This window comes from Botryllus schlosseri, chromosome 12, assembly GCF_051294905.1.
Source record: "Botryllus schlosseri isolate E-star chromosome 12, Bs_hap1, whole genome shotgun sequence".
In the NCBI taxonomy this organism is placed as follows: domain Eukaryota; kingdom Metazoa; phylum Chordata; class Ascidiacea; order Stolidobranchia; family Styelidae; genus Botryllus; species Botryllus schlosseri.
The window spans coordinates 739108-759176 of record NC_137247.1 but is presented as its reverse complement, the minus strand read 5'-3'; the positions used below and the strand labels follow the sequence as shown (position 1 = coordinate 759176).

The 20069-nt window shown below is 39.4% G+C and overlaps 2 protein-coding genes across 3 annotated transcripts in view; both read right to left on the bottom strand.

Annotated features, from left to right (window-relative positions):
* Window positions 1–2487, bottom strand: part of LOC145452008 (magnesium transporter NIPA2-like) — a 71961-nt gene extending 69474 nt beyond the window's left edge. For both annotated transcript variants that reach the window (XM_080330229.1, XM_080330228.1), the window contains exon 1: window positions 2476–2487. The gene's annotated coding sequence lies outside the window, so the exon portion shown is untranslated. The remainder of the gene's footprint in view (window positions 1–2475) is intronic.
* Window positions 2488–2532: 45 nt separating this feature from the next.
* Window positions 2533–11160, bottom strand: LOC145452023 (uncharacterized). The gene is made up of 4 exons (XM_080330242.1): window positions 10849–11160; window positions 7216–7409; window positions 7055–7153; window positions 2533–4102 (listed from the first exon to the last, which is right to left on the bottom strand). The coding sequence occupies exons 1-4, from the start codon at window positions 10974–10976 to the stop codon at window positions 3603–3605; spliced, it is 921 nt and encodes a 306-aa protein (XP_080186368.1). The 5' UTR covers window positions 10977–11160; the 3' UTR covers window positions 2533–3602.
* Window positions 11161–20069: the final 8909 nt, after the last annotated feature.

Sequence of the window (20069 nt, the reverse complement as noted above, 5' to 3'; positions counted from 1 at the left end):
ATAGATTCAAAAAAGCCCTACTTGATCACCTCTTGTCGTTACACTAACACTGTTGCCCTACCTCGCCCAGACATTGCTTCATTGATCATTTGCTACCATTGTTTAATTTTTTTCTATTTTCCTTTCTTAACTAAACATTTTTTTACAGCCAGACTGTTCAGAGTCAAGTGTAGCCTACCTGTTTGATGCTGGTGTGATCAGACTAGATGACCTTCACGGTCTTATCGATCATTCCTATCTAATACCGAATACTGTGCACGCATATTTTCTGTACCACCATCACTGCCGTTTGTTATGTATTTTGGTTCGATGAAAATAAAGACTCTCTCTCTCTCTCTCTCTATTCTGATAACGAAAAGTTCAGCTAAGGTGGGAGTTTGATTGATTCAGTTTATCAAGTTGATTCGGCCATGACCTATCTTATCACTGTGTTGCAATCTTTGTAATATCTTGAATAAATATTAAATTATAATAAAATTGATGATGATATTGGAGAATCAATAAATTTAATTCATTACATCTTTCCAGCTAGTAATAGCCTAGGCTACTGTTACTACGCTGTCTTTAAATTAAGCTATTGGATACCCAATAATGATGCTATATAATTCATACTTTTTGTGACGAAGCCGAATGAAAACCAACGACCCAATAATTCAGTAGCGATGAATTTCTATAGAATCGAATACTGACAGAAAAGTCGTTTTGATAGGTTTAAATCACAGCACTTATGCGTCGACCGCAGGCTGACTAAACGACTTACACAGTCACACATAAGCATTATCATGTAGGTCTTGAAGGTCATTAGGGATTTTTCATTTTGTTATTTTTCGGTAAGTAACTTGACCTGAATCCCGTAGAAATCACATTCGCGGAATTTTTCAGTTTCGCAGCCGATATAGTTCCGAGACGACAGCGACAGTTCTCACGCGATTACACCTTTCTTGCATTCTTGCATGAATCTTATTTCGAGCGACTCCAACCCGCTGTAATTGGTGTTTATGCAACGTTGGCTAAGAGCCGGCAAAATCAAAGGGGTCCCCGTGAAAGATTCGTGGCTGGCATGCCAAAATGATGTTTAAAGTTTCAGATCGCGAGTTTACACTCATGGTGTTTCACACTACACCGTAATTTGTCGACGTACGTGATCCCGCTAAATAACCTACAACTAACGCTTTACTAATACCATAATGGTGTCGAGTAGGCAGGTGGCCCAACAACGGATTACCAGCTTCTAAATCGTGTCGCTGAAATAAACAATTATTCATCGTGACATCCTCTTCTGGGACTTTCTATGACGACAACAAATTTTCCACTTTCACGGACACACTTGCTGTTGAAAATTTGTGCTTATTCAACGTCAGTTGAATGTATTGTACGACGTCGTCAAATTATAGAAAACTAATCTACGGATAGATGCGCATCACGTGATTCACGGTCGAGCAGATTTGTCGTCGCTTCATAGCATGAAACGGCAACGTAATGGCTAATCCCATAGATGACGACCCGAGCGCTCAAATTTAATAAAGTTGATCTTATTTGAAAGCTACAGTCGCGCTGATTCTGATAATATACATCAAAATCTGATCAGGGCAATGGAACCCCCTCGCAATACCCATCAAAGTCTGAAAATCGGCATTGTTCTGAATAATCGCAACCACGCAAGGACCATTGTTACGGTCATTGTGCTGCGTCGTTGCTATTGTTTAGACTTTAGAACAATGCCGATTTTCAGACTTTGAAATATATTTCGGGGTGGTTCCATTGCCTTGATGAAAATTTAATGTATATTATCAGAATCAGCGCAACTGTAGCTTTCGAATAATATCAACGTTAATAAATTTGAGCGCTCGGGTCGTCATCTATGGGATTAGCAATTACGTTGCAGTTTCATGCTATGAAGCGACAACAAATCTTCGACTGTAGCATCACTCGACCGTGAATCACGTGATGCGCATCTATCCGTAGGTTAGTTATCTATAGTCAAATGTCATGACGTGTGTGAGCCAGGCTTGAACAACTAGAAAAGTTTCGGCTTTTCGAAGATTAAAATTAGAATTACTGAATTCATAAAAACTTGGAAATTGAATTCAACTCTTAATTTGAAAGAAATACAACAAAAATCAAGTTCACTTCATATCGATTCAGAGTTGACTCTCAAAAGCATGATAATGGTAAATGTCTGTACACCGAGCTTGACTCGTTTCGAACTTTATACAGTTCTCCTGTAGCTTTTTCAGGAATTCGAATGAAAATGACAGCGTAAAAACATTTCACAAAGTAGATTATAATTAGACTATCTGCATTTTTCTCTGATTGATCTAATTAGTCAGCTAGAATTATCTAGTTGTCCAAATCTGTTATGAGCAGAACAGTGCAAGCGGGAATGAACAATACGCGCTATCATCATTCCAAATACTTTTTTTGCTTGGATTTCGTTCTCGTGGGCATTTTGCTGCATAATTATCGAACAATTACGATAATACAACCCTGTAATGCAAAATCTAGTTGCTTGATATGATCGGAAACGCGTAATCAGGTTCTCGCAATTCTATTTTTGTTTGAGAATTTCAATGACACTCTGGCAGAGATAAGAAAGTAAATATACGAAAAATCGGTTTACGAAAACAATGAACGAGAAAAGAAATGAGGTGATTTCTGTTATGTCGCGGTAAAGCTCCTATAAATATGATTCGTCAAATGGTATTACTTAAGTAATTACTAGCGAACATAAAAATTTATATTCTTCTTCCGAACAAGACATTTGGTTATGTCTTTAAAACGCTGCTACAGTCGGATTTCGACTTGTCATTTTGTTGAGTCCAACGTGACAAAGTCCGTCGATACCCCATTCAAGCACTGAACCAATAATTTCAATATTTCCGCTCACAACTCAGATACGCACAAAATATAACGTGAAATGAGATCAACAAACAATTATATTATAGATAGCAAACCTACGAATAGTTACGGAACACGTGACTGCACAGTCTAAAGTCAGTAGTTGGCATTGTTGGGACGATCGGAATAACACAATATAAGTCGAATTTATGGTGATTATGTTACGGGCAATTTTCGTCTTTTATATTGATTTTTGAGGTAGCAGCACTTTATCAGGGCCCTGACCAGATTATAAAATAAATTTTCTCAATCAGTGTGACAGAATGTTTTTTCAAGACCACGTTTACTAAATTTTGCGAGCTATAACATTATATACCGGTACCTTCGACACCTTCCTATCTGGTTAATGTGTCGCTCTTTTGTGGTATATCGATAGTATAAAATTGTGAATAATGAATTGAACTCAACTGAATCTATTTATGAATCTACCGGAAATTTCAAATTGGAATCGCTTGCAGTCAAGCATTTCGCATCGATCCGTAGACTAGTTATCTGTGATTACACGGCAACCGTAGCTAAACCGTATATTTTCACTTTCGGTCACAGGCGTTTTCTGGTTTACTGTCTGCGTGGCAGTGATGGAAGTCTATATGGTTAGGAAGATTGTGTTGAAATTCCGAGGTAGCTGATTGTTTGCAACGCCGATTACGCGCGTGAGTCTTGACGGAGACTATATCCCGAGTCCTCTTTTGATGATTTGAGATTTAACCTCTCATGTTCGATATGAGGTCCGGGAATGGTATCATGTACGCCATTTCTTCATATTGACCCGAGTCCTCTACCACGTTGTCCTGATGAACTGATTCATCAGGAGTTCCACTTCCAAGAGACAGGAAAGGCGTCAGATAATCGTAATAGTAATCCGAATCCTCCTCTGTGCGGGTATCCGGAGAAGTGGTGTCCTCATCTGGACTAGTCGTGGAAGTCACATCACTTTCCGGACTCCAGTAAGTCCAAGTGGGTTTGATCGTGATCGTTGGTCCCGTGCTTTGCGGGCTTGGGCTATTGTAGATGTTAATCTGGAACGTGGCTACCGGTACTTTTGGTTGCGAGCTATCCGCTGGCGGTATCTGGCGCTCTAGCTTGTGGAACATTTCTCCGAGTATGTTCCACCGTGAATCTTCGTCAGGTTTGTCGTCAGTCAGCGAGATTCGCATCGTGTTCGATAGACACCAAAAGAAACATTTTAGTTCCTCCAGACCACCTGCAATTTGAATCAGCGGTCAGTAACGAAGTACTTCCACTTTTTCGAAATGCTCAAGTAGATTTTGTCAAACTTGCACTCATAGACGGACAGTAACGAAGTAGGCTACTTTTACTTCCCAAGTCATTCGGCTAGATCAGTGGTTCCCAACGTGGGCGATATCGCCCCCCAGGGGGCGATTTGGCGGTCTAGGGGGCGAAAATGACGAAGGGGCGATAGGGGGGCGAAAATGGACAAAGGGGGCGACAGGGGGCGAAAATAGTGAAGGGGGCGATGATGCGTTAAAACGGCTATATTGGAGTCAAGGCGGAGAAATAACCTTTTTTTTTTAGTCAGCCCACGAAAAATTGGTTGCAAAAGTGTAAAATTCGACATCGAGCCGAAAAGTTGACCTTTTTTTTTAGTCAACCCACGGGTGATTACAGTTTGTATGCCCATTTTTCGGTTCACAAAATTTTGGGGGCGATGATCGGTGTTGAACTTGAAAAGGGGGCGATGGGTCGAAAAAGGTTGGGAACCACTGGACTAGATATTGTAGCAGCCCTCCTGCGCCCCCTATATAGATTGGCATCAGTTGGATGCTTGAGTGAATATGTGTTGCATTCTGGGTAGATTTGTTGGAGTCGAGGTGTAGTGTACCAGAGTGGAGTCTAGATACCGTTGTTGCATTGAGTATACCATTTTTATATTGTGTCTGTACCGTGTCTGTTGGAGTGCACAAGTACTTGAGTCGAATAAACCTCCATTCCTGAACAAAGGCCTCTATAATATTGTTCATTTACACTCAGAGGTGATGGCGAAGTTATAGGCCTACTTTTGCGTTTTGGGAAGACTCAGGCATCTTTTATCTACTTGCACTACTTACTAGGGATGGTGTGAACGTGAGCTTCACGTTCGTGTTCTGTGTGTGAACCTCGGAAATTTAGAGGTTCGTGTTCACAACAGAACCTTGGTAGGTTCTTCCCTGTGAACCTTTTTCATATATTACAATTTTCACTTCATTATAAAAGATCTTTGGTTCAAATTTATTGCATTTCAACTGCGGGCCACTCTATGCATGTCGTTGGCAGCATTAAAAATCTATACACTAAACGAGCATGCACCTTGGCAATCTCAAAAGTTTTACTTGCTTTGTTACAAAAGTATGCTCAAAATATCCAGCTTTCTGTTTGTGAGTATTTAGTGACTCTCTGCTGTGAGCTTGACCCGCAATCACACAACATCAAGAGCGAAATACGTGGTCAGGCAATGATGCTTATTCAACCAAATGATGAGATTGATATTGTTTTCTGATGTAAAAAATCTAGCAGGCGTACGGGGTGAATCTTGGCTTCATATCTTTACTGCATCATTAAAACCAAATCCGTGCGATTGAGGTGTTGGCTACTGCTGTAGAACTTGTTAATGGGGTAATATCAGTAGCAAGTCTAGAAACCCGTTTTACACTTTGCTCAGTATCAATAGCAATACTCAGACGCAGAATACATTGTTCCGTCTGGCCTAGACCGTTAAGGCGTAAGCTTATATTCACTGATAGGTCCTCGTAGAAATTGTTGGCAAAGCGGCGTAAGATATTGATTTTGCGGGAGTATTTTATCCTTTGATTGCCTCAGTTGATACATTTAGCGACGTTTAAAACGCCAATTTGTACTTATGCATTGTGGCATTATGTGGCCCGAGTCGTCGCTATGTATCGTGTACATTAATATTATAGAGTATCACTTCATTGAAGATAGGGTTGTAATTAGCAATATGACGTCGCGTGACGTCATGGGGTTCCCGTTCGCGTTCACACGAACCTGAACCTTTCAGAGGTTCACACCATCCCTACTACTTACTCGAGTGGTTACGTTTTTTGACCACATCTACTTAACAGAGGCAAAACTGCAGGCTTAGAATGCTTAGAAATATCTACTTCTACCTGTACTCGAGTAGAAATTTTCGGTGGATACTTTGACCCCCGCTTCTTTCACCACCTTCTCGAGGGTATATCTTTTTGAACTACTTCCATTTCTACGTAACACTTTTCGGTCCAAAAGTGCTTACGTTTTACACTATCGATTTTGTGTCGTAGAAAGTAGATTTTGGATTGGTTTGCAACAATTTTGTGAGTGAAATTGTAATGGAAGCCGGGCGAACTAGCCCCCGTATCACGGTAATGAAGCATATTTTCGAAGGTTTTTGATCAGTCAGTTTGCATTCTCGCGAGAGTAGCCCCATCTATTTTGTAAAACAAATTAAAACTATTATCATGAGTACTTTTTAGACCTTTGATTTCGTACGTTCCCTTGAACTATAGTTGAGGGAAATCTATACGCCTACTTGTGACTGACGGCATTTCTTGTACTTAACTTGAGTAAGCATGTAGCCTATAATGCTGACTTTTATATGACCATCAGGGCTGCAATAACTGGTCATGACTCGACTCGAGTCGCCATTTTTTGTTGGCTCAAGTCATTTTCTTAAGAATGGAAAATGATTCGACTGGACTTGAGTCACTTTATGTTTTGACTCGATTTGTACTCGAGTCATTATGCATGACTCGACCAAAGTCATATGAGTCGACACATTCTATATGACTTGTTCAAGTTTCGTTATATCAGCACCGATTATTGAAAAAATAAGCACAGAAACAGCCTTTACCCTGTTTGAATAAACGTGTTTAGAGTGAGAAAAACGAGTATATTATGAATCCAAAGCCTTCGATCTAACCCAAGAGTTTCACTGCAAAATGAGTTGAACTTGTCTTGAACCCGATAATGCACAGTAAACACTATGACTCGGACTTGGCCCGTTTCTCCCTGGCTTGGAACTGAACTTGACTTGAAAATGACTCGACTTGATTCGAGTCAAAATTATAAAAGTCAAATTTTCTTATGACTTGAAACCTTGTGACTTGGTTATAACTCTGATGACCAGCTGTCTCACGGCAAAGTATACCATTCGACTCACCTTCCTTGATCCAACATAGATTCTGCCCGCTGCCACATTTATCGAAGAGAGATGAGATGTTAACGTCACGAGATTTGATCATACATTCCATGAACGAAGCTGAAAAAAAAAACGCTTTTTATTTCACTGAATAGGTGAATTCTCTGTTTCTTCCGTCTTACCGTTGATGAATGAGTGTGAGCGCAAAACCTCCTTCACTTTATTAGCTGGGTAGCGACAGAACGGTCCCAAAAATCCTTTGCTGCAATTGCATATTCTCCCTTCTTTGCCAACAAGGACGCATGTACCTCCGTTGGTGCATTGCGAGTCTCCCGTGCACTCGTAAAGCCCCAGTCCAGAATCCAGCTTGTCGGGTCTGTGAAAGAATTAGAAGCATGGTCAGTGGTCACTGGTCAGACTACGAGCCACCGAGTTGAAAATATGGCAAAATCGGATAACTGGTCGATTGAATCCCGATTCGAACATTATTACTCCAAGTATAGAGTATTCGAGTATCACACATTTTAACGTCATAGCAGCATGAATGACTAGGCAAGTTTAGATACAAAATCGAATATTTTTGGTTTGGATTCCGATACGAACTTAAAACGTCGAGTCGAGTATCGAATGTAGTAGCATGAATGTATTGGTAATGGTAGGTTAAATAAGAAAAAACGAATAGCAAGATGAATCGCTTGACAGGTTTGAAGAATTATTGATAAAATATTCGAGTTGATTTGACTATTCCAGTATCTGCTATTATGACGTGTTAGCCCGGCAAATGACTTCGTAAGTTTAAAGATGTATATTTTTTGCCACCTCTAACAAAAAAAAAAATGCCAATTACATATCAGAAAGAATAATTTGGTATTTCCTGATCATGCCTATTTCATATCGCTTCGCAGAAATGTCATTTCCACGAAGAGGCCAGTGACACAATAGGCTACATGTTTTGGATACTGATACGACTAATCGAGGTCTCAAGGCCCCCTACGATGGGAAAAAAAGTATTGAAGCGATATATCTTATTGATAAATGTCTTGAGCATCCAGATAGGTCAGCACGCTCTATAGCAAATAGCCTTGGCCCAAACAATCGTAGGAAGGGATTCACGACAATTAATCGCTGTTTCAACTGTTTCAAGCAGCCGTTGCTCGCGATTTTTGATTCCGATTCTATAACTGACTGTTAGATGTTCTAAAGCGGGTCACGTAACTCTCATCGATGTAAATTTGTTGCCGGTTGGGAATTTTCAATTTTACTTTGACCTGATTTGTCGAAAGCCGGCGGATTGGTTTTGAATTGTATCGAAATTCATAATGCGAGATGATCGGACGAATAGTGCGGGGTGCCGGCGTGGAACTATACCGCCAGGCTTGGACAACTAGAAAATATTCAGCATTTCCAAATTGCTTTAGATTAAGAATTATGGCTACACAGTTTGTTCCAAATTAAATTAGACTTTGTAAGAAATACAACAACAATCAAGTTCAGTTCATATCAAATCAGAGTTTATTTTCGTGAGCACGAGAATAGCAAATGTCTGTACACCAAACTTGGTTCGATTCTCACGATGTAGTTCTTCTGTCGCATTTTCAGGAAAACCAGAAAATTAATCAGAATTAAAATGAGAGCATAGTAACATGTCACTAATTACGTTGGAATTAGCTTACCGGGACTTCGCTCTTTCAAGTCTAATTAAACGACTAAGAATTAGCTAGTTGTCCAAGTCTGATGACCTCATAGGCTAGGATAGGTCCTTCCTACACCCGAAACGGGTGGCCAGTTGTTATAGAGACCCGAAACCGAGCGATGCGTTGCCCAGCGATAAAATATATGTTTCTCATTAACACTTGGCAGTAGCGAGACTCGTCTTTAACTTATTTGTTGCACTTTCATGCTCGTGATGGAGTAATTGTCTTAATTGGTTCGTACGCGATCTTTACGTAAGCTCGCGCCATTTTGAATAATGACTTGACCTATATGCTCGTTAATTTCTCGGCCTTTGTGTTATGCTTATCTGGATTCTAGAATTAACGAATTACCGACGACGCCCCTCTGGAGCATACACTTGAAATCCGTGGGTGGGAATAGCTGTGGTTTTATATATCAGATTTCCACCATAGCGTGAGGTGTAAATCAGGTGAACGCCACTTCCAGGTAACAAATTTCGCTTTCACACCCTTCCAATGGGCGAAAATGAGTCAAGAACGCACAAATCATTACGTAGATATGATACATAAACTGCTGTGAGGTAAATAGACCACATTGTAAGTACATGGGTAGAAAAGTAGCAGATGCATGAACACCACTTTCAGGTAACAAATTGTGTTTTCGCGCCCTCCCAAGGAAGAAAATGAATCGGCAAAATATACGATCTTCATTTACAGGCTAAAATTGGGTATACGCATACCATACGCGGAACTTCAACGCTTTCCTGCCTTTATTCAAATTTGCAAAAAGTGTTAGGTATTATGCTCTGTTTCCGTGTGCCACCTTTTGGGTGTGAGTAAACTCCGTCTTTTGGCTAAGCGTGTATACTATACAACTTGTTGCTTTGCGTACATAATTGTAGAAACTACCAACACAGTTAGTTGACGGTCAACAAACTAATTTGTTTTGAGTATAGTTCTAGTTGTAGTTGCGAGTTTTGTAAATTGAGTAGTTCTAGTACTAGTTGTGTATTTTGAAGATCCAGTAGTACAAGTCTGTTTGCGATACGATTGATTTTCAAGTATATTCCCGCCACTTCGTGATTAGTAAGTTTCGCGAAAACTAGCAGAATGACGAAACTCATTTGCAGATTGCGGCCCACATACTGACATAACGGCGTACTTTGGAAATTTCCAAAGTGTCAGATTTGTTTTGAAATCGTTTATACTCAAAATCAGTGTTCGAAAAACACGTTTTCGGCATAATTTATATACGAACCGCCGCTCCCATACGACTAAGAATCAACACGATAATTGTCAGCTACTCGAGGTATGATTTTCTTTGACCCTTCGATTGGTGATCCGTTTCAAGCGAATTAATTAAAGCGTTTGCTTAACGACATAGCTACCTCTTGTTATTGTCGGGTTGGATTAGCGGTTTACTTCATAGTTGTGACTCCGAAAAGCATGCTGTTGAGGTTAATTGCTTGTTGTCGGCGCTGTGTGTGATTACGCAGATGGCGCGCGAGCGCGTAGAACAAATCTTGTAATCGCGTGTTATCTAGATTGCGGTCGTAATTAGGCGATTTACGTCGCCCGAGCACGCTACGCCCTTATGACGCAATGTCCGATTTGCAATGTTTGTACAATGTACTGTACGTACACTTGTACAATGTACATGTACTGTACAGTGAAGTATTCAGAGCCACACAAATGTCGGGTTTTTGATCCGATCCGATCTAAATGGTGGAATGTTTCTATGCTCTCAATTCAATTATAATGTCATCTCTGGTTTTCCTGAAATTGCTACAGTAGATCTGTATAGTGCGAAACGAGCCAAGCTTAGTGTACCGACATTTGTCATTCTCATGCTTTTGACAGTCAACTCTGATTTGATATGAACTGACCTGGATTTTTGTTGTGTTTCTTTCTAGTCATGAATTTAATTCAATGTCCAAGTTTTTGCAAATGCAGTCATTCTACTTCTAATCTAATACCGATAAAGCCTACGCCGATAACCCTGATATCTCCAGCCGATATTCAAAAGATACGGTGTACAAAACCAATTACGGGCACTAAAACTCATAAACGATAATCGGCAGTAGTATTATTTACTAATTTATTTATTATTATTATTTAATCAACGAATACAGAGTTACTCACAGCCTTCGGTCACGATTAGAATCTTCTTCTGCCTGTCTGTCTGATTGTTGGTCAATATTCCGAACAGGGCCGGCTGAACCGAGCTCGAACATCGAAACGAGCAGAATCGCGAGGCAACTAGCCCGCATCACGAACGAGAGAGATCCGAACTTTTAGAGATTTTCACAATATTTGGCTTCCGATGCTGCTTCAATCAAAATCAACCTTTGCCAACACAAAGCGGATATCGATTTCTATTATTAGACGGTCCTGCAAATAGAATAATGTGGGCATTGTTGCGGGTTTGGAGATTTCTGATTTAATTACAGAATTTCTCTAAAATTAATAGCCGACTTCCTGTGAATTATTTTAACGTTTTTCGGTCTTGTGCGTGGAAAGTTATGGCGCAATTCGCCGAAGTTGAGTTTCACCATTTGACGCGTATTTTCGCTGAAATCCGTGGTGAACAAAATGACTTGGATATTCGCGACTACTATGTATTAGAAAATAAATAATTCTAGTTGTCTAAATAGACTCATTAGAACGAAATGCCCATTTTAATCTAATTTGTGAAATGGTTCTATACTCTCATTTTAATTTTAATCCGTTTCCGCTTTTTCTGAAAATGCTACACGAGAACTGTGTCGTGCGAAACGAACCAAGCTCGGTGCACGCTGCACAGACATTTTTCATTCTCATGCTTATGAGGATCAACTCTGGTTTAATATGTATTGAACTTGATTCAATTTCCAAGTTTTCACGAATTCAGTAATTCTAATTCTAATCTAATTTGGAATAAGACTGTGTAGCTCTAATTCTAATTCTAATCGAATCTGTAAAAGCTGACTGTTTTCTAGTTTTCCAGCTCTGCTATCTACATGCTATATCGGCTTTATCAGAAGATTTTCGATTTATGATTTCATTTAAAACTCATCGTTACGTCATTATCTGCAGCATTGACTAACATCTTCTCTGCTTCAACTTACTACTTATGATTCGGAAATCCTCGCAACTCAAACCCTGGAAATACTAAGACCTTATTCCGGCTATACGTTTAATTAAAAAAGCTTTATTTTTTTCTCGAAAAGAAGGCGGGGACGTGAGATTTTTTCACAGGTCGGCAATCGAGATCGACTATTTCAGGTTTGCCGTACCTTTCTCGTCCGAATTTAGCATACAATTGAATAATATATTGATATTGAAATATATCCGAATATTTTCAGCTGACCTTCGTCAGGGGTAATCGCCAGCAGCTAGTATAGAATTGAAATGAGCATTGTATATTACAGACATTGTTTTTTGCGTCATGACTGTGCAGGAGCTGTGCGGCCTGAAATATTGGTAGTTATTGAATTAAATGAACTAAACCATTTAGTGCTGTCTTTTTGTTAAGTTATGAATTCGCACAGCATATGTATCATCTATTTGTGAGCACTGTTCCCTCTAATCTGCGCGAGCGCGCAATTGCGCAGCGCTGACATGGTCTCCGTGCACAGAAAATCTAAGCCGCATGCGCACAAGAAAAAATCAAATGATGACCGTTTTTCAATCAAAGTGATGACCTTTTTTTAGTCGTTACGCACTGTTGTCCAAGGGACCGCGCGCAGACTCGTGAAACATTAGAGCGAACATTGTTTGCGAGTTACTATATTCTGCATGCATCCAGCCCAAATAATATTCTGGTTGATTTCAATATGTATAGCTTATTGAATTGTATACTGACGTTCTGTACCTCCAAGACTACATTCTCCAGATTTTAGTGAAACCACCAAAATCTCACGAATCAACAAAAGTCGCTTCAGATATTCATCACGTTTGTTCAAAATAATAATGTGCTGCATGAACATTTAATGACTCGTTCCGCTTTCAATTAAGAATTTTACGAATGTCTCAATCTACTACGAGGCCGGTTTACGCTGACATTGCATCGTATACCGATCACGTTAATCGCCACACAATTACCAGATATCTGTCGATTGCACGTCTGCTGTAAAACGTCTTCAAGGGACTCTTGGATTTGCAGAACTTCAAAAAATAATTGAATAATATATTCATAATGAAATAAACCCGTATACACTAAACCCCTAAACTAGTGGAGAATTGTGAATATCGTTGTATATCAACAGCCCTTGTAAATACAAAGTTATTTTGAAATATCTACTAGTTGATGACGATTACCCCTGTCTATTGTCAGTCGATATTAATAAGGTTTATTTCAATATAAATATATCATTAAATTGTATATTGAAGTTCTGTACCTCCAAGAGTATGTATGTCACCAATGCTGCCTAAAACATTCCCTGGCAATCTTGGAAACACTGTTGCAAGGGCCGACCTTCAGCTATCACGTAGACGCGATACTGCGTGGCCATCATGATGAGACAGCGTCAATTCGTATATTCGTTGATAATAATGTTATCGATTGTCTGGTAAGAGCATATTCTGTTTTTGTCTCATCTCAATTTTTCCGGGAATCGCGAATGGTTTTAACAGGAAATCCGTCTCCTGATGTGTAAACTCTTTCTTATTCAAATTAGAATTATTTTCAAGTCATAACGTCTCTTATGATGCGTTCATTTACAATCTTTCGCGCCAAAGGTAAAACGCTTTCGATTCCTTATCAGATTTTAATCGACTTCTTGATGACTTTTTGTTCGTCGTCCGCGTTTATGGGATTGTCATAATCAGATAGTTAGACTAATTAGGATTGCCATAATCAGATAGCTGTCTAATTAGGCTAATTAGAGCGAAATGCCGGTAAACCAATTCTACTGTAAATTGTGAAATGTTTCTATGATCTCATTTTATATTTAATATAGTTTCTTCTTTTCCTGAGAATGCTACAGGAGAACTGTATCGGGCGAAACGAGCCACAGGCTTGGTGTACAGACATTCTCCATTCTCGTGCCTTTAAGAATCCAGTCTGATCTGGTACGAAGTGAACTTGCGTTTTGTTGTATTTCTTTCTACTCCTGAATTTTATTCAGTTACCGAGTTTTGGCGAATTGAATCATTTTAATTCTCATCTAATCTGGCAAATCTGCTAATATTCTAGTTCTAGTTCAAACCAGAATGGCGTGGAATGGGAGCTTGAGAAAGAAATCCTCATCCGTGGAATGTCTCAGCATCTCGAAGGGCAACAAAACATATTTTCCACTTGAGCTTAATAACATAGCTTTACGGGTCGCTGACGTCACTTCCGGCTTCTGTTACAAAGCTATGGTAAATGTTAACATATTGCTAACGTATATCGAAAATGACCGCTTTTGATCAGGAGAATTTTCGATCGTAGGTGTCACGTCGTGAAACAAAGCTATGGGGTCGTTTCATTGAGTGCCGGAGCAAATTTGGAATGTGGCGTTACGTGGAACACTCATTAATCTTTTAATCGAAGTCAGTTTTTCGTGAAAATCAATAAAGACTCTTGTATAGGTACAGAAATCCAGTATACAATTGAACAACATTGTATAATAAAACAAAAACGGCCTCCTCCGCTGTTTAACGCCATTTTACTTCGGGTCACTAACTCACGATTTGGCCGGACACAACGATTCCAAACCGAGTATAAATTTTACTGATTCGATTAATTGGAGTATTATGGTAGTCAATTTTTGATTTAAAAATATACGGCTTCGCGGCAAGATTGATATTTTGGCGTGTAGATCAACATTGCAATATATTTGGCATAAGACGTAGAATATTCGTGATACGATATACTTCTGTCAGGTATCGATCGGCACTAATGATCTGTTTTGACAAGAGCCTGGCGATATCGGATTTTTGAGCCGATAAAACCAATAACTTGCGCCTTCACCGACAACCCGATATATTCTGTCGATACTCAAAAGATACGATATCTATCCTTTAAGACGCATTTACCAAACTTCGGAGCATTTGAACAGATTCAAGGCCATCGCTATGCTTGGACCATGGACATGAAATATACTAGAAAGGCATGCATCTGGAGACTTGTAAGCAATTAGAAATAGATCAATATTTCCAGTCTAGCAGCCTCAGGTTGTAGTTCTCTGACTGCCTACTATCATGTAGTAATGTCACGAAAATTGGCGATCTTTTGTACTTCTTGTGGTCGATACTGATATTTCTCTCATAATAGCGTGGTATTGACTCGATATGATCGGCCTACTCTAGTTATGACTTCATAACATGTGGTAATGGAACTCGAATACTCGATTTAATACTCGACTTAATACTCAATTCGGAATTGAATTACTACGCGATTTTGCCAAGCTGTGTAATCACGATTCACTCACCTATTATGCTCAATCGAAAACTACCATTTTCGACGGAATGAGAAAGTTTTGAACAATGAAATCATCTCGGGAATTTCGTCTATTTCACGACGACTTGACCTTAAAAGCGATAATTGGAAACGTCATTATTGCGCGGACATAAACGTCTATTGCCCCGCGCGGCATTAATGAGAGGTTTTAGTTGATCAAATAAATCGCGCGCTTGCGTGGTTTGTAATTATGGCTTTTTGAAATTTGTAATCCGTCCCAACCACGTTCTGCTTAATTACCGCACAGCATTTCATTGCTTTCATTTGGAACGATTATCGAATTACTGAGGACCGCAGTTTTGTCTTTGTCTTTTTGTTGTATGGTCGACTGATGTCATATCAACCGGCGACCATTATAGTCTTGTTGAACTTAACTTATATCTTCATACGTTCCTACTTCACTCGTTAGTACAAGACGCCGTAGTATAGGAGCTATTACAAATTCGATTAGAATTAGAATGATAGGTAGTCTATACAGTTTTTCAAATTGTGCCCAAATTAGAATGACTGAATAAGCAAAAACTCGGAAATTTAATTAAATTCCGCATTTGCTATAAATACTACAAAATCAAGTTCGCTTCATATGAAAGCTGAGTTCATTCTCATAAGCACGAGAATGGAAAATGTCTGTACACCGACCTTGGTTGGTTTTGCGCTATACAGTTCTCCTGTGGCGTTTTCCGGAAGGCCAGAAATCAGATTACAATTAGAATGAAATCGAAGAAACATGTCACAAATTAGATTAGAATTGGATTACCGGCATTTAGCTCTAATTATTCTCGTTAGACAACTGGAATTAGACAGCCAGGATTGGACTCTGTCTGGCCCGCGAATAGTTGTATGAAATTGAGAAAATATTACCTGTATTGAATGTTAATACGTGAACTATACAACTATAGAGGCAGTGTAAACTACATAATGAAATATTCGTTTACGTTGAAGCCTATTTACTAATGTATAGTGAATACCGTGTGTGAGTGGTCTACATCTATACGCCGTACGCGTAATCCAGATACGAAATAAAACAATTATGAAAAAGTGTGCCGTAAACGTCAAAGTCACGGCCCATGCGTAATTCGTAATGTAACAATGGCAACAAACAAGGTTTGATCTATACTACACGAAAGCAGTTATACGCCAAAGTTGAAAACGACAGATACACGCAATAGTAACGCGGAGAAACTGTTGGAGGTCCAGAGCTTACAATATACAATTCTATAGCATACCCGAATATTTTAGGCTGACACTGGTCAGGGTACTAATGGAAGAGACTAATGTGAGATTTGCCTGTTACAGAGGAATTTCTACAGTCTGCATAAACTTGGATTGACCAACTTGAATAAAACTCGATTCTCATGCCACTTCAGCAAACATTGTTTGTTGCTATTATTGTTACATTACGAATTACGCGATCTGTCATTTTAATCTGTTTTGGTAAATAAACCCCCACTTTCTCATCACTTCATATTAACACGTCCATTTATTAGCAACCAGTCCAAACAGTGTATTGCACTGCTTTCGATTTAGAAATTAATTCGCCACAGACTATACTTTAAACTTTTGGCTTTTGTGTTTCTCATTTGGCCCATTGGGAAAATAATTGCACACTACTGCCCTGAACGAAGGAGAAAATAGAGTATTCACAAAGCTGTCACGGCTTTATTCATAAGAGGATTATGAGTGTATGAGATTGATAACACCTACACAAGACCTAGTATTGAATTCCCAAAATAGACCAACAATGTTATTAATCCTATATTGTATTTTAGCCGCTCCCCCAAATGCACCTTACGCCGTTCGCAACGTCTCACCACCGAATAAAACTGATTGTTGATACTTGTCTCGTTACATGTCATTAAAATTAGTATGATGAAGAGATAAAATAGCTTGGATCCCGCTTTAGAGCTAAAAACATAGTTCACGTAAACAATCCATCACTTCTTAAATTCGTTACAAAGTAATCCAAAATGTTAGGCTCGCAAACCCGAAACACTTGCCAGTATGCCATCGTTACTGACTAACGTGACGGCAAACTTGCGTATGAATCACCGCCGATTTGGGACTTTTCGACACTTGAGAATAAGTCTCACCCAGATTACATGTTTTGCTTGCTGCTTTTCAATATCTGAAGCAACTCAAGTTTTCTTCTCCGGATCTGAAAATGATTTCTGATACTATAATTGTCTGCGCTCGAGCTTCGACTACTAGAGCATGTCTGGAGGTACAGAGCTTCAATATACAATTGAATAATGTCTTAATATTGAAACAAACCCGAATATCTTCGGTTGACACTCGTCAGGGCTAATCGTCAGCGACTAATAGAGAATTGAAAAGAACATTATATGTATTAACATCAACAGTCGTGTTACCAATACGACGTCACCGGACGATTTGCTCGAATTTCCGCGCCTTGTTTGATGATACGACAGTTGGTATACAATGTTCTTTCCGATTCTCTCTCTACTATAGTTGCCGACGATTACCCTTGACGAAAATATTCGGGTTTGTTTCAATATTAGGTTATTATTATTATTATTATTATTATTCAATGCAAGACTTGTCCATGTGGTTTCGACTCCTTACGATACTTTTTGATTGTATTGCAATCTCGTGGTATTTTGAATCGATGAAGTATCACATGATCATCGATCTATCGGAAAGATCATCACTCTATCAAATATGCCGGACCTGACGTGTGGAACAGTATCCCGCCGGCTATTCGACAGTCGGCGAGCATATCCACATTCAAGTCGAAATACAAGCAATTTCTACTAAATGGATACTAGTCCGTCCTCAAGATTACCGGACCTATCGATCTCGCCTTCTGTGACATGTCACTCCATTTTTGTCGCTTCTTTTACTTTTCATTCAGTGTGCATGCACGCCTCCTCTTTACATCGCCTAGGCCAAGGTGGGCATCTGATTTCAAAGAATGCTCCAAGTCGTTTCGACACATTCCTATCTTTTCATTGTATCGCAATTTCTGTGGTGTATTGAACTGATAGAAATTTCTAATAAACCGAACCGAACAAAACGGACCTAGGCGTTTCCAAAGAACTGAAAACTAGTTTTGCATGATCTCAATGCGCCGGAAATCCCTAAAAGCTAGAACGGATCTTCGACATCTTATAGCGTCAGCGAAGCAAACTATGACATAATTCTAATTAGAGCGAAATGCTGGTAATCTAATTCTATTCTTATTTGTGAATTGTTTCTTTGCTCTCATTTTCATTCTAATTCAAGCTTGGCGTACAGACATTTGTCATTCTCATGCTTATGATAATCAACTCTGGTTTGATATCAGGCGAACTTGAATTTTGTTGTATTTGTTTTGCGAATTCATAAATTCTAATTCTAATCTAATTTAGAAAATAATGAATATAATTCTAATTCTAATCTCATTCGGAAAAAAAGAAATTTTTCTAGTTGTCCAACTAGGTGTTGAAGATAAATTTAACACTATAGCTGGTCTTGAATATCATATAGCCTACTGCAGGCCTGTATTCAAGCGTGAATTACACAACTTTGCTGCAGTCGAGGGAAAAATCGGCGACGATCATTTCCTTCTGAATTCCTTGACAACAATCACTTAATTAACGTCACACTATCACGAAGTCCCACAAAGGATGCAATTGTAGATGGATATGTTCCAGCTCTTCCCAAATCAAGATCCTAATTACCTATTTTATATTTAGAAACGATATCGTGTTGAAATGATATCCGGCCCGCCTTTTAATCTGTATCGAAGGCCACTTCACACTTTGACAGAGTAACCATTGAATAATGATAATAAAAGTCGCGCTCGGCACGATTTAACGCCCGTTATAATGGGAACGACTTGTCAAACACTAGTCGAGATAAACAAACATGACGACACGACCACATGCAAATTTATTAATTGTATTTCGCACGCGAACAACAATATATGAAGAACATGGGAATTAGGAGTGGCTTGAATCTCACAAAAAAGTTTTTCTTCTAGTTTCTTTGGTCTAGTGTGAGCGATTCCAATGTGTTTTGAGTAATTGAGTAGCGACGATCATTATAGCCTTCCTGATGTCACGAAATAGCAACATGTTTCATCAAAGTAGCCTAATTAATAACAATGGGCCCTGATTTGGATCGTTCGTGAATTACCAGACTCACTTCGTTACGGAAATAGTGTGTGTGCTGCAGGGCTTTGGAGCCGGAGCAAGGAGCCGGAGCCCCGTTATTTGAGGAGTAGCTCCGGCTCCGACGTATTTCATAAGATGCTATTATATATGCATCATCATCATCATTGGTTTATTAGCAATTTTATCAGTTCAATACACCACAAAAATGCGATACAATGAAAAGACAGGAAGATGTCGAAGCGACAAGGAGTAGTCTATGGAATCTGACACCCACCTTGGCCTAGGCGATGTAAAGAGGAGGCATGCACACTGAATGAAAGTAAAGAAGATAGTATAGAAGAAGAATGCGACAAGAAATAGGGCGGCATGTCATGGGAAGCGATATCGATAGGTCAGTCGTGGTCCGGTAATCTTGAGGATGGACTGTATTTATTTAGTAGTAATTCCTTGTATTTCGACTTGAATGTGGACATGCTCGTCGACTGACGGATGGCCGGCGGGATACTGTTCCACACACTAGGTCCGGCATATTTGATGGAGCGATGATCTTTTCGGTCGATCATATGATATTTGGACGACGTGGACGCGCGTGTGTTGTAGGCTACTTGTGCGCTTTTGTTTCCGAGGTAAAGAAGTCATTGAAATATTCGGGGCAACGACCGCAGTGGAACTGATACATAAACTTGGCGATTTCTAGTTTCTGCATATCTTCTATGTTTAGGACGCCGAATCTCTTCAGCAGCGACAGCAACAACCATATCTGCTGATTTCACATAATTGAACAGCAGGCCTGAATTTTAATGCTGTGCACAGCAATGGCATGG